Here is a 13065-nt window from a genome sequence, read left to right as displayed (position 1 = left end):
AGACTGGGTGGGCGGTAGTACCGCTCGTTCCAGACTGGTTGGGTCCTCTTCTTCCTTCTCTTACATGCTTCTCTCGCGGATGGTGTAGTTGTACACTTGTGCTCGCACTCCTCCTCCTCGTCCATGGTGTTCTAACAATGCCTATGCAAGCACACAAGAGGAGTGTCAAGTAGTATACCATCCTCGAAGGGGTCAAGTGAACACGCGTAAAGGAGATGATTCACCTTTATGTATGTGAAGTAGATGTCGCATGTGTCACTTGCCGAACGGACTCTTGACATGGTGATGTCCATAGGATGCTCCGTATCAGAAGTGGCAAGAGCCTAATCTTGGGGATGCCCAAGGCACCCCAAGGTAAATTCAAGGACAACCAAAAGCCTAAGCTTGGGTATGCCCCAGAAGGCATCCCCTCTTTCGTCTTCTTCCATCGGTAACTTTACTTGAGGCTATATTTTTATTCACCACATGATATGTGTTTTGCTTGGAGCGTCTTGTATGATTTGAGTCTTTGCCTTTTAGTTTACCACAGTCATACTTTCTGTACACACCTTTTGGGAGAGACACACATGAATTGGAATTTATTAGAATACTCTATGTGCTTCACTTATATCTTTTGAGCTAGATAATTTTGCTCTAGTGCTTCACTTATATCTTTTGGAGCACGGTGTTGGTTTTATTTTATAAAAATTATTGATCTCTCATGCTTCACTTATATTATTTTGAGAGTCCTTTAGAACAGCATGGTAATTTTCTTTGGTTATAAAATTGGTCCTAATATAATAGGCATCCAGGATTGGTATAATAAAAACTATCATAAAAAGTGCATTGAATACTATGAGAAGTTGGATGCTTGATAATTGTTTTGGGATATGAAGATGGTGATATTAAAGTGTGCTAGTTGAGTAGTTGTGAATTTGAGAAATACTTGTGTTGAAGATTGCAAGTCCCGTAGCATGCACGTATGGTAACTGTTGTGTAACAAATTTGAAACATGAGGTGTTCTTTGATTGTCTTCCTTATGAGTGGCGGTCGGGGATGAGCGATGGTCTTTTTCTACCAATATATCCCCCTAGGAGCATGCATGTAATGCTTGGTTTTTGATGACTTGTAGATTTTTGCAATAAGTATGTGAGTTCTTTATGACTAATGTTGAGTCCATGGATTATACGCACTCTCACCTTTCCATCATTGCTAGCCTCTTCGGTACCGTGCATTGCCCTTTCTCACCTTGAGAGTTGGTGCAAACTTCGCCGGTGCATCCAAACCCCATGATATGATACGCTCTATCACACATAAACCTCCTTATATCTTCCTCAAATCAGCCACCATACCTACCTATTATGGCATTTTCATAGCCATTCCGAGATATATTGCCATGCAACTTTCCACTATTTCATTCATGACACGCTTCATCATTGTCATATTGCTTTGCATGATCATGTAGTTGACATCGTATTTGTGGCAAAGCCACCATGCATAATTTATCATACATGTCACTCTTGATTCATTGACCTTCCCGGTACACCGCGGGAGGCATTCATATAGAGTCATATTTTGTTCTAGTATTGAGTTGTAAATAAATAGAAGTGTGATGATCATCATTAATAGAGCATTGTCCCAAATAAAAAAGAGAAAGGCCAAAAAAAAGAAAGGCCCAAAAAAGAAAAAAGAAAAATAAAAAGGGACAATGCTACTATCCTCTTTTTCCACACTTGTGCTTCAAAGTAGCACCATGATCTTTATGATAGAGAGTCTCTTGTTTTGTCACTTTCATATACTAGTGGGAATTTTTCATTATAGAAATTGGCTTGTATATTCCAACAATGGGCTTCCTCAAATGCCCTAGGTCTTCGTGAGCAAGCAAGTTGGATGCACACCCACTTAGTTTCTTTTGTTGAGCTTTCATACATTTATAGCTCTAGTGCATCCGTTGCATGGCAATCCCTACTCCTTGCATTGACATCAATTAACGGGAATCTCCCTAGCCCGTTGATTAGCCTTGTCAATGTGAGACTTTCTCCTTTTTTTGTCTTCTCCACATAACCCCCATAGTGCTATATCCATGGCTCACGCTCATGTATTGCGTGAAAGTTGAAAAAAGTTTGAGATTACTAAAGTATGAAACAATTGCTTGGCTTGTCATCGGGGTTGTGCATAATGAGAGCATTCTTGTGTGACGAAAATGGAGCATGACCACACTATATGATTTTGTAGGGATGAACTTTCTTTTGCCATGTTATTTTGAGAAGACATGATTGCTTAGTTAGTATGCTTGAAGTATTATTATTTTTATGTCAATATTAAACTTTTGTCTTGAATCTTTCGGATCTGAATATTCATGCCACAATAAAGAAAATTACATTGAGAATTATGCTAGGTAGCATTCCACATCAAAAATTCAGTTTTTATCATTTACCTACTCGAGGACGAGCAGGAATTAAGCTTGGGGATGCTTGATACATCTCCAACGTATCTATAATTTTTGATTGTTCCATGCTATTATATTATATGTTTTGGATGTTTAATGGGCTTTATTATACACTTTTATATTATTTTTGGGACTAACCTACTAACCCAATGCCCAGTGCAAATTGTTTTTTTCCTATTTCAGTGTTTCGCGGAAAAGGAATATCAAACGGAATCCAAATGGAATGAAACCTTCAGGAGAGTTATTTTTGGAACAAACGTGATCCAGGGGACTTGGAGTAGACGTCAAGAAAGAAACAAGGTGGCCACGAGGCAGGGAGGTGTGCTTACCCCCCTGGGCGCGTCCCCCACCCTCGTGGGCCCCTCGCAGCTCCACCGACCTACTTCTTCCTCCTATATATATATCCATATACCCCGAAAACATCCAGGAGCACCACGAAACCCTATTTCCACCGCCGCAACCTTCTGTACCCAAGAGATCCCATCTTGGGGCCTTTTCCAGAGCTCCGCCGGAGGGGGAATCAATCATGGAGGGCTTCTACATCGACACCATAGCCTCTCCGATGATGTGTGAGTAGTTTACCACAGACCTTCGGGTCCATAGTTATTAGCTAGATGGCTTCTTCTCTCTCTTTGGATCTCAATACAATGTTCTCCTCGATCTTCTTGGAGATCTATTTGATGTAACTCTTTTTGCGGTGTGTTTGTCGAGATCCGATGAATTGTGGGTTTATGATCAAGTTTATCTATGAACAATATTTGATTCTTCTCTCAAATCTTTTATGTATGATTGGTTATCTTTGCAAGTCTCTTCGAATTATCAGTTTGGTTTGGCCTACTAGATTGATCTTTCTTGCAATGGGAGAAGTGCTTAGCTTTGGGTTTCAATCTTGCGGTGTCCTTTCCCAGTGACAGCAGGGGCAGCAAGGCACGTATTGTACCATCGAGGATAAAAAGATGAGGTTTATATCATATTGCTTGAGTTTATCCCTCTACATCATGTCATCTTGCCTAATGCATTACTCTGTTCTTATGAACTTAATACTCTAGATGCATGCTAGATAGCGGTCGATGTGTGGAGTAATAGTAGTAGATGCAGAATCGTTTTGGTCTACTTGTCGCGAACGTGATGCCTATATATATGATCATGCCTAGATATTCTCATAATTATGCACTTTTCTATCAATTGCTCGACAGTAATTTGTTCACCACTGTAATACTTATGCTATCTTGAGAGAAGCCACTAGTGAAACCTATGGCCCCCGGGTCTATCTTTTATCATATAAGTTTCCAATCTATTTTTAATTTGCAATCTTTACTTTCAATCTATATCATAAAAATACCAAAAATATTTATCTTATTATCTCTATCAGATCTCATTGTCGTAAGTGACCGTGAAGGGATTGACAACCCCTTTATCGCGTTGGTTGCGGGGTTCTTATTTGTTTGTGTAGGTACGAGGGACTTGCGTGTAGTCTCCTACTGGATTGATACCTTGGTTCTCAAAAACTGAGGGAAATACTTACGCTACTTTGCTACATCACCCTTTCCTCTTCAAGGGAAAACCAACGCAGTGCTCACTAGGTAGCGAAGGGCGATCCACAACCTTCCACGGGATCTTACCGCGTGATCAACAGAGTATGGAAGCGTGCACTGGCCGAACGAAGCTCCGATACCAACTGTGATGGCCATGGATCGATCGGATCTAGTAGAGGAGGGGTAGGTGAGGTAGAGGTAAGCTTGGGGAAGGACACATGGAAAACAAAATCTTAATTCATTTCTTTGATTCCTCTTACCTAGTGTCGCCCATGGTTTAAACCCCACTGTTACAGCTCAACCTCACGCACTCTACACCACACGCACACCTACCCAACCACATCAGGCTTACCGACAAAGAGCTGACTCTTCTCCGCCCTCGTGGCTCACTCTCAGCCATCTTCTTCACTATTCTTTCTAGGACTCGCCGATACGCTGCCACGGTAGCTGTTTTGCTCTGCCATGACACTTGTCTCAGTTTTGCTGGCATGGTAGCCTTTTCCTCTTTCTCTGCCATGTCAGCATGTTTCGACTGTCTTGACAATTTCTCGTGTTAGGGCCATGTTGATACTGACATGACGGAGCGAGGGAGGAAGCAAAACGTGTCATACGGGCGGAGAGCACGGTGGCCGGATAGAGAAACGACCGACGCTCAGAGCATCTATAGTCGAGTGCCTCAAACCCGACTCATACACCTGGGCGGGCCACCCGATCACTGTCCGTTCGTAAAATTTTGACCCAAATGGGTGCCTCAAACGGGCCTCAAATGCCCGGGCTGACCGACACCCCTCATATCCAGCCCAAATATGGGGCGGATATGGGGGCGCCCGGGCACGACCACCACGTCGGACCCGACAGCCCGACCTCATCCCAAATTACACCAAATCCACCCCGAAGACCAGCCAGATCCATTTTCTATCTCCTCTCTTCTTCCTCCTCCGCATCCATTCCTAGCCTCTGCGCCGCCAGCTCCGACAGAGCAGTCCTCTCTCCCATCCTTGCCGCGAGGGACGTCGGCGGCGGCCCGGATGCCACTGTGATACGTCCGACAACTCTCTGGCTCCGCCTTGTGCTTGATGTGTTCGACACATTGTCCGACCGGTTTTTTTTATTTTGTTAGGGAAAACAATGGATTTCGATTCTCCGTCCGACGAGGAGTATGGACCGACAGAGCTTGACCAAATGGTTCAAGATGAGTTCTTCGATTCTTTGGATTCGAACGAAGAAGTGGACATGGTCATGCTCATGAGCATGCAAGAGAAAATAGACCGGTAGGTGGAGCATATTCTCAACTTCAAGGGCTCAATCAAAGGCAGAAGAGTGATCAACCGAGACATGGTGTTCGGAGCAAAGCTACTGCACAGGGACTACTTTGCTCCCAAACCTACTTTCCTGAATGATCCATAGTTTCGTCGCTGTTTTGGCATGCGGAAACCATTGTTTTTGCGCATTGTGGAGGGAGTGGAGGCACACGACAACTACTTCAAGCTCACAAGGGATTGCTATGGACAACTCTCTTTCTATGCCAAGCAGAAGTGCATGGCTACTCTAAGGATGGTTGCACTTGGTACTGTTGCAGATGTCGTCCGTGAGATGGTTAGGATGGGGGAGAGCACATGCTTGAAGACTACTGTCAAGTTTGCCCGCGCCGTGGTGGAGGTGTTTGGACCTGAGTATCTCAGAGAACCAAATGTGCATAACACAGAGAAGTTGTTGGCTATTGGAGAGGCAAGGGGGTTTCCAGGAATGCTCGGATCAATTGATTGCATACATTGGCAATTGAAGAACTGCCCCAAAGTTTTGCGGGGAATGTATCAAGGTCACACCAGAGAGGCCACCATCATACTAGAAGTGGTGACATCACATGACTTATGGATTGGCATGCTTTCTTTGGAATGTCGGGTTCTCACAACAACATCAACGTGCTTCAACAATCTCCAGTGTTCATGAGGCTTTGCAATGGGGAATCACCTCCGTGGAACTACACTGTCAACGGCTGAGAGTACAACATGGGATACTATCTTGTCGACGGTATCTATCCTCAGTGGGCGACGTTTGTGAAGACCATATCCGAACTGCATGACAATAAACAGAGCCACTTTGCAACAATGCAGGAAGCGACTAGGAAGGATGCGGAGAGGGCATTTGGTGTGCTTCAAGCTCGTTGGGAAATTGTGCGGAGCGCTGCAATGATATGGGAATCATAAACTTTGTGGCAGCTGATGACACATTGTGTTTTTTTGCACAATATGATTGTCGAGGATGAGGGTGATGGTGTAGCCTAAACCCATTATTTCGAGGCACCTGGAGAACAAGTTGAAATCTTGGAAGATCAAGATGCAGCTCAATTTATGAAGTTTCTGCAGATGCATCAGAATCTTCGAGATCATCAGGTGCACATGCAGCTACTCAATGATCTTGTGGAGCACATGTGAACCCACAATGGCAACCAATGAGGTAATGCTTGAGTTGTGCACTTTAAATAAATTTTATGTAAAGGCTATCTATACTCCGTACCAATATTTGGTATTTACGTGCGACATTGTCTTTTATGATCGACGTGCACAGATTTGCATGGATTTGAGATATGTGGATTTTTTTTGAAAAAACCGAGGATAATCCCGGCCTCTACATCAGAATGATGCATGCGGCCATATATTATTAAAAATGCAAAATCCAGCAGCCAAACAAACTCGACTCGGAAATAAGATGAAAAACACCCTGAGGACGAATACCTTGCGATAGTAATTTCCCCAGATAGCCACTAACCCTATGTTACAAGATACAACAGCGATAAAAATACACAACTCCTAGGCTACGCCTTCAAGAAGGAATCACCGCACGTGCGTTGATGATGGTGAGTCCATCACAAGGTTGAACTCCGGATTCTCATCCCCAAAGGCAAGCTTCAATCCACCACCTTCAACAAAGACACGACACAGGCGCGCGATGACATAGCCCGATCTGAGATCTTGTGTTTTCACCGGAGTGCATAAAATCATCGTTGAAGCCTCCTATACCATCCGCCCTTATCAGTCTACCGACACCTCAATAGCTGGATACCTCTAGAAAAGACAACGGAAGATAAGGACGTCCCATACCACCTGCCTCCCGCTACTGCCGCACCACCTTCAATCCAACAATAACACGCTAAACATGAGCCCTCCACCAGAGCCACCGTGCATCACCTGCCGATAGCAAGCATGACTTGACGTCTCCACATAAGATGTCGTGCGTAACATCCACCGGTAGCGCATCGACCGGTGGCTTCGCCTGCCGCCAACAGGCACTGCCTGACAACTCCGAAAGAATCACATGTGTCACCTGCCGAGTCGCATCGAATCCAGTATGTTGATGAAGGGGACGTCCTATACGCCACTAGCCTCAGAAGGCCGTCACCACCTTGAGATCCAGACTCCGAGCCGCCCACACGACCCCGGAGTCCGCTGCCGTTGATGAAGAGGGGACGCCGCCCCGATTCCGGGTGCTACAAGGAGCACCCACCGTCGCGCCAGCCACTATCGTCATTCATACAACGCCAACCGTCGTCGGAATCCCGCATCAAGCGTCGTCGATGCCGGAGGAAGCTCTGACCGCCACGCACGTCCTGTGGCGAGCACAAAAACGAGATCCCAAGATCCGCCGCCACAAGGACCCACCACCTGGCCCTTCAGCCGCGACGAAGGGGACGCCACCACCACTATGGCCGGATCCGGGCCAGCCGTCGCCTTCGCCATCACCAAGAACGGATCCGGGGCGGACGTCACCGCCGCCACCGCCACCGGCCACGCCCAGCCTAACTCCACCCGCGCCGCCGTGCCTTGGATCAACATGACTCCATCCCTGAAGCCGTCGTCTCGCGCCGCACGGCATCGAGCGAGGAGAGGAGAGATCCCCGCCGCCGCCTACGCCAACTAGATCGGCGACTGCGAGGGAGGGAGCTGGAGGAGGCCTAGCCCCGGCCGCGGCTAGGGTTTGCCCCCTCGGTCGCTCGCGGGAGCGACGCGAGGGGGTGCGCCTTTTGCGGTGATTTACATGCGTAATATAGACACCTGTAAAATTAATAGGTGCGGCAGGGAAACGGTTACTTGGTTGAGATATGTGGATGTCGAGAGAAAAATATAAGGACCTGTCCGGATGCGTCCGCGAATGTGCTCGGACGCGTCCGCTGATGTATAGGGAGTCGGATTTGCCAAGTCCGATTATAGATGCTCTCATGAAGAGCCGGAAGAACACGGTGGAGATGGGGGCGATATGGCTTGCATCCCGAATGATGAAGCCAAGGCGAACACGAAGATGATTGCCGGCCCTTTTGGGATTCCCTTTGACCCGTCCTCTTGGAGTGAACGAAAGACCAAGGAAAATTCGCTGCCATCATACGCGACCCACCCATCCATCCACCCCACATGCGATTAGATTCGGATGACATCAATCAACACCAACAAAAGCATATAAAGTGCTCAAAGGCAGACCACACCAACGCACAACGAAAAATAAATAGAAGTCCATACAGAGAGGAATCGCGCATTGTTTTTTCCTGGTCCAGAGACCCAGGCCGCCCGCAGCCACCAGAGATCGCCTCCGCTTTCGTGCCCCTCGCAAACCTCCTTCCAAATTCCACCAACCTCGAGCCTCCGCCCCTATATATCGCCCCCCGGCGCCAATTCGGCGATCCACCAGCCACCTCTGACTCTGAGCGCATCCAACAAAGGAGTCGCGTCACAGTCTACGCTAGCGGCCACGAATCGGGGCGGCGGCGCGCTGCGAGAAAGAGCGGAGCAGGCAGCCGCAGGGGATCAGGCTGGTGGTGGGGAAAGCGTAGCGGCGGCGGCATGGAGAGCTCGACCTCGAGGACGAGCCTGAATTGCATCAGCCTGGCGGACCCCGACATCCAGAGATCGGTGGCGCTCCTCAAGCAGGTTCGTTTCTTGATAATCGAAAAGAATTTTTGTTCCATGGGCGCATGAACAGCGGAAAGCTGGTTAGCTTTCTTTCTCCAGAAAAAAGTCGGCCACGGCTCAATTATGTGCCACCTTTTTTGGGGTTATTTAGCTGTATGCGGAGTTTATTTCGTACAAGCATGCTCGTCAATTTTCTAAAGAGAAAGCGTGGGAAAGTGCTGGTTCACGAGGCAGGTTAGCGAGGCTGGGTTGCAATCATTATAGAAGAGGAAGACAAAAGTGGTTACAGTTGGTGCATAAAAGTTCAGCAAAAAGCAATGAACTCGGCCTCTGCTTATTTCAGTAGTATAGTTATTATTTATTAAACACACTAGTAGTATTGAATGGTACTTACTTTGTGAAGAAATATAAGAGCGTTTAGATCACTACTTTAGATCACTAACACACTAGAAATATAAGAGCGTTTAGATCACCACTTTAGTGATCTAAACGCTCTTATATTTCTTTACGGAGGGAGTACTTGTCATTTGCCAGTTGTTGCTTTGACCTCGTACATGGTCTGTGTAGAGCATTCTGTGTTCAGAAAACAAGGATCGTTAAGGGGTAGTGACCGAGAGTGACGCCATCTTACAGTTTGTTAAGGTTTATTGTGTTTCAAGAAAAGTGCAATTTTGTCCCCAAGGACGTGGACGGCATTTAAATTTCTATTTATTGTATTGAGTGGAATCTTAGAAATGTGCAGGGGGGAGGCTTGCCTCATATAATCCTTCCCCTAGACCCCACCCTGCTGGTGTGGGAGCTTCTAGCACGGGGTCTGTTCTTTTAGGTGGAGTCTTAGAAACACATATACAAACTATTTGCAGTAGCCAACATTTTCAAATAGAATCCTGATTATGCCAGCCTTGACCTCTTGCATATATTCTGAAAAGGGACATGTGTGCTTGTTATTTTGAGAAGATGTCAACTGTAAGACATCAGTTCAGTCAGTATTACTGAATTTCTAGTTCCTAGAAGTAGATAGCTAAAGTAATCCATGCAGTAAAGATTTCATTTTGGGAATAATAATTTTCTACTTGTATGGTCAATTAATTTCCAATACCATTTTATATGTGCCATGTTTTCTTGCCGCTTACTCCCTTAAATAGCTAAGTTTACTCACCATCCTCTAAAATTCCAGCCATCGCAAACTATGGGCTTGCTCCATTATTGCATTGCATATCAGGCAGTGCAAGAAATGGACCACTAAGAATGCCATGATGCAACCTTCTTTTATATTTAAGTACTGAAAACATGGTTAATGTGCTGGTAGCTCTGTTTCTTCTAATAGTTTTGGACCATATTGTTCCGTAAACAAATGCTCCGTATTTTTTTCTTAGGCATGCTTGGATTCAGGCTTCTTCTATGTGCTGGATCATGGGATAAGCCAGGAATTCATGGACGAGGTTTTTGCCGAAAGTAAGAAGTTCTTTGAACTTCCGAACAGTGAGAAAATGAAGCTTCTCCGAAATGAGAAGAATCGAGGGTATACACCTATGCTAGATGAGATTCTTGATCCAGAAAACCAAGTGAATGGTACACTATCGACTTCCACATGTGTTGCTACTTGCTACACTTAAGCTCACCTTTCTTGAGTCACCAGCATCATACAAGCAAACATCACTGCAAGAGGGGTTTCTTACAATTGACACTTATGTCCCCTCTTTAGGTGACTACAAGGAAGGGTATTATATTGGTGTTGAGGTACCTGCAGATGACCCACAGTCAAATAAGCCATTTTATGGTCCAAACCAGTGGCCTTCCGAAGGTAATTTATCTCTGTTGTCAAGTACTTTTTTTTACTAAAGCACCTCTTCCGAAAACTGAATAATCAATCAATAGCAAGACATCTGCAATTATGCTTGTAGCTAGTAATATGCTAATGGACTGTGGGTTCTATTAACATTGTACCGTTGGTGTTTGGCACCTAAAAGTAACTCTTACATGGTCCTTTTTACTTACTTCACATGTAATTCTCTTATTGCTCTCACAGAAGTTTTGCCCAAATGGAGGGAGGTGATGGAGCAATATCACAGGGAAGCATTGTAAGTAGAAACCTAATTTATATTGCTTGGTTTTAAATTTAACATTTCAAAGTGGTAAATGATTATCCATAAAGTTGGAACTGACTGAATGTGAATGAGTAAGTAGCATGCATGAGTCATGTAAACCTGTGTTTGCAGTCAAAGAAAATAGCTTCCAAGTATTCATGCAAATGCCCTTTTTGGATTTTTGTTGTAGCCTCTAGTGAATGAGGTTTTATTTATTGGATCAGAGGTGAACTCTATTCTTAGTTGGCCTGCTTTCTATTGGTTTCAGGAGAGTGGCCAAATCAGTTGCAAGGATCATTGCTCTTGCTTTGAACCTAGATGCGGACTTCTTTGATAGACCTGAAATGCTTGGCGATTCGATAGCCACATTAAGGCTCCTGCACTATGAAGGTGGACAAAAAACAGGTCATGCCTTCGTGTCAAATGATATTTATCCAGCATGAATCATGATGAATTCTTCCATTTGATGTTATTTTTGTCATCAGGTCAAGTGTCGAATCCTTCTAAGGGAGTTTATGGAGCTGGTGCACATTCGGATTATGGCCTGATCACTCTCTTAGCAACTGATGATGTAGTTGGTCTCCAAGTAAAGCATCTTGAAACATGGCCTTTTCTTGTATTTGTTTTTACATTTTCTTAACTGGGATTTGCCATCCGGATTCTGCAGATATGCAAGGACAGGAATGCTCAGCCTCAAGTATGGGAATATGTTGCTCCTGTGAAAGGGTTAGCCTGTTAACCTGATTAGATTTATGTCTCGTTCTTGATTGATGGTAACGGCATGAAATTTACCTGTTAATCATAAGTTAAAAACCCTCACTCTTTTGGTCTTTGTTTCGCAGCGGCTTTATTGTCAATCTTGGTGATATGCTCGAACGCTGGAGTAACTCCATTTTCAGGTTTGTGAATCTATGTCAGTGTATTCTTAGTTCATATTGTCATTTCAATATTGTGCTTGCAGATCAAACTGTGTATTCAGGGTAACTTGGATGACATAAATGGCTTTTGTGGTTTGGTTATTATTTTTATACTTACTTACGATACAATAATCATTTTCACAATTGTAGGTCCACTTTACATCGAGTGGTCCTTGATGGACAAGAGCGTTACTCTGTAAGTTTGTTCTCTTGTGTAAATATGTGAAAATCATCTATATCCGTGTGTGTGTGTGTGACAAACGCTGTACCAGTGAAAGCAAGTACTAGTTGACCTACTGTGTCATCTTTGTTCATGCAATTAATAACATAAAGCTCCTTTTAAAAAAAATTATATATGCTCCTAGACAAACCCAGAATTATACCATAAAAAGGTTGATTTTAATCGTGCTGTTTCTTTCTTTCTTGTAACAGATTGCCTTTTTCGTGGAACCAAGCCACGACTGCGTAGTCGAGTGCCTGCCAACCTGCAAATCCGAGACGAATCCTCCAAAGTAAGTTTTAAATCCTACTACCAACAATGACTAAAGTTGATCACTTATCCATCTCATCAGCCATGACATACACACAAAGCCTAAACTTTTGCGATCTCGCTGTCTGATCAGGTTCCCCCCAATCACTTGCTCGGCGTACCTATCTCAGCGCTACAAGGACACACACGCAGATCTGAGCACTTACAGCGACGGCAAAGCCTGAAAGAAGAAGCTCTGGTTTTTGCCCTGTCCCCCTTTTTTTGCCTTCCCATCTATCTAGTATGACGTGTAATGTTGCAAGTGGCAATAAGAATGCCCTTAGGATGGAGGATGGTAATGTTGTACTGCTAATGTGCTAATATCAGTGTAACCATAGCTGTGGAGATGTCATTCATTGTTCATGTGGACATGAACAATGGTTGCCTTCTTTCTGAATGTGTACAAGTTCCGAAGTTTATTGCTCACCGTGGCCTTGTCTTTCTGAGTTTTTGGGATGATAATCTGGGCGTCTACATCAGCATCATACCTCTCTTTCTGAGTTTCTGGGATGATAATCTTGGCGTCTACATCAGCATTATACCATACCATTTTTGTGAAGATGTCGTACTACTGAGGGTATGTCAGAAATCAACACAGATCGTCCGAGTGTGCGGACACACCCAACACTCGGTAGACACGGCAGGGTTTTCCTTCCCGTGTGGCTTTG

General features: G+C 44.7%; 1 protein-coding gene across 2 annotated transcripts; it reads left to right on the top strand.

The window, feature by feature from the left end:
- The first annotated feature begins 8472 nt into the window (after positions 1–8472).
- LOC119267229 (2-oxoglutarate-Fe(II) type oxidoreductase hxnY-like) lies at positions 8473–12842 on the top strand. 2 transcript variants are annotated; one of them, XM_037548589.1, is made up of 11 exons: positions 8473–8882; positions 10241–10436; positions 10570–10668; positions 10894–10945; positions 11220–11341; positions 11437–11537; positions 11619–11677; positions 11794–11850; positions 12019–12064; positions 12301–12380; positions 12492–12842. In XM_037548589.1, exons 1-11 carry the CDS (start codon positions 8796–8798, stop codon positions 12580–12582), a joined length of 990 nt encoding a protein of 329 aa, XP_037404486.1. In that variant the 5' UTR covers positions 8473–8795; the 3' UTR covers positions 12583–12842. The 2 variants fall into 2 exon arrangements, with proteins under 2 accessions (XP_037404486.1, XP_037404485.1); XM_037548588.1 differs by having other exon boundaries at positions 8474–8882; positions 11220–11356.
- The last annotated feature ends 223 nt before the right edge of the window (positions 12843–13065 follow it).

The sequence above is a fragment of the Triticum dicoccoides genome, chromosome 3A (genome assembly GCF_002162155.2).
Source record: "Triticum dicoccoides isolate Atlit2015 ecotype Zavitan chromosome 3A, WEW_v2.0, whole genome shotgun sequence".
NCBI classification, from domain to species: Eukaryota; Viridiplantae; Streptophyta; class Magnoliopsida; order Poales; family Poaceae; genus Triticum; species Triticum dicoccoides.
Note: the sequence above shows the minus strand (reverse complement) of the source record. Positions and strands in the feature narration are given on the sequence as shown.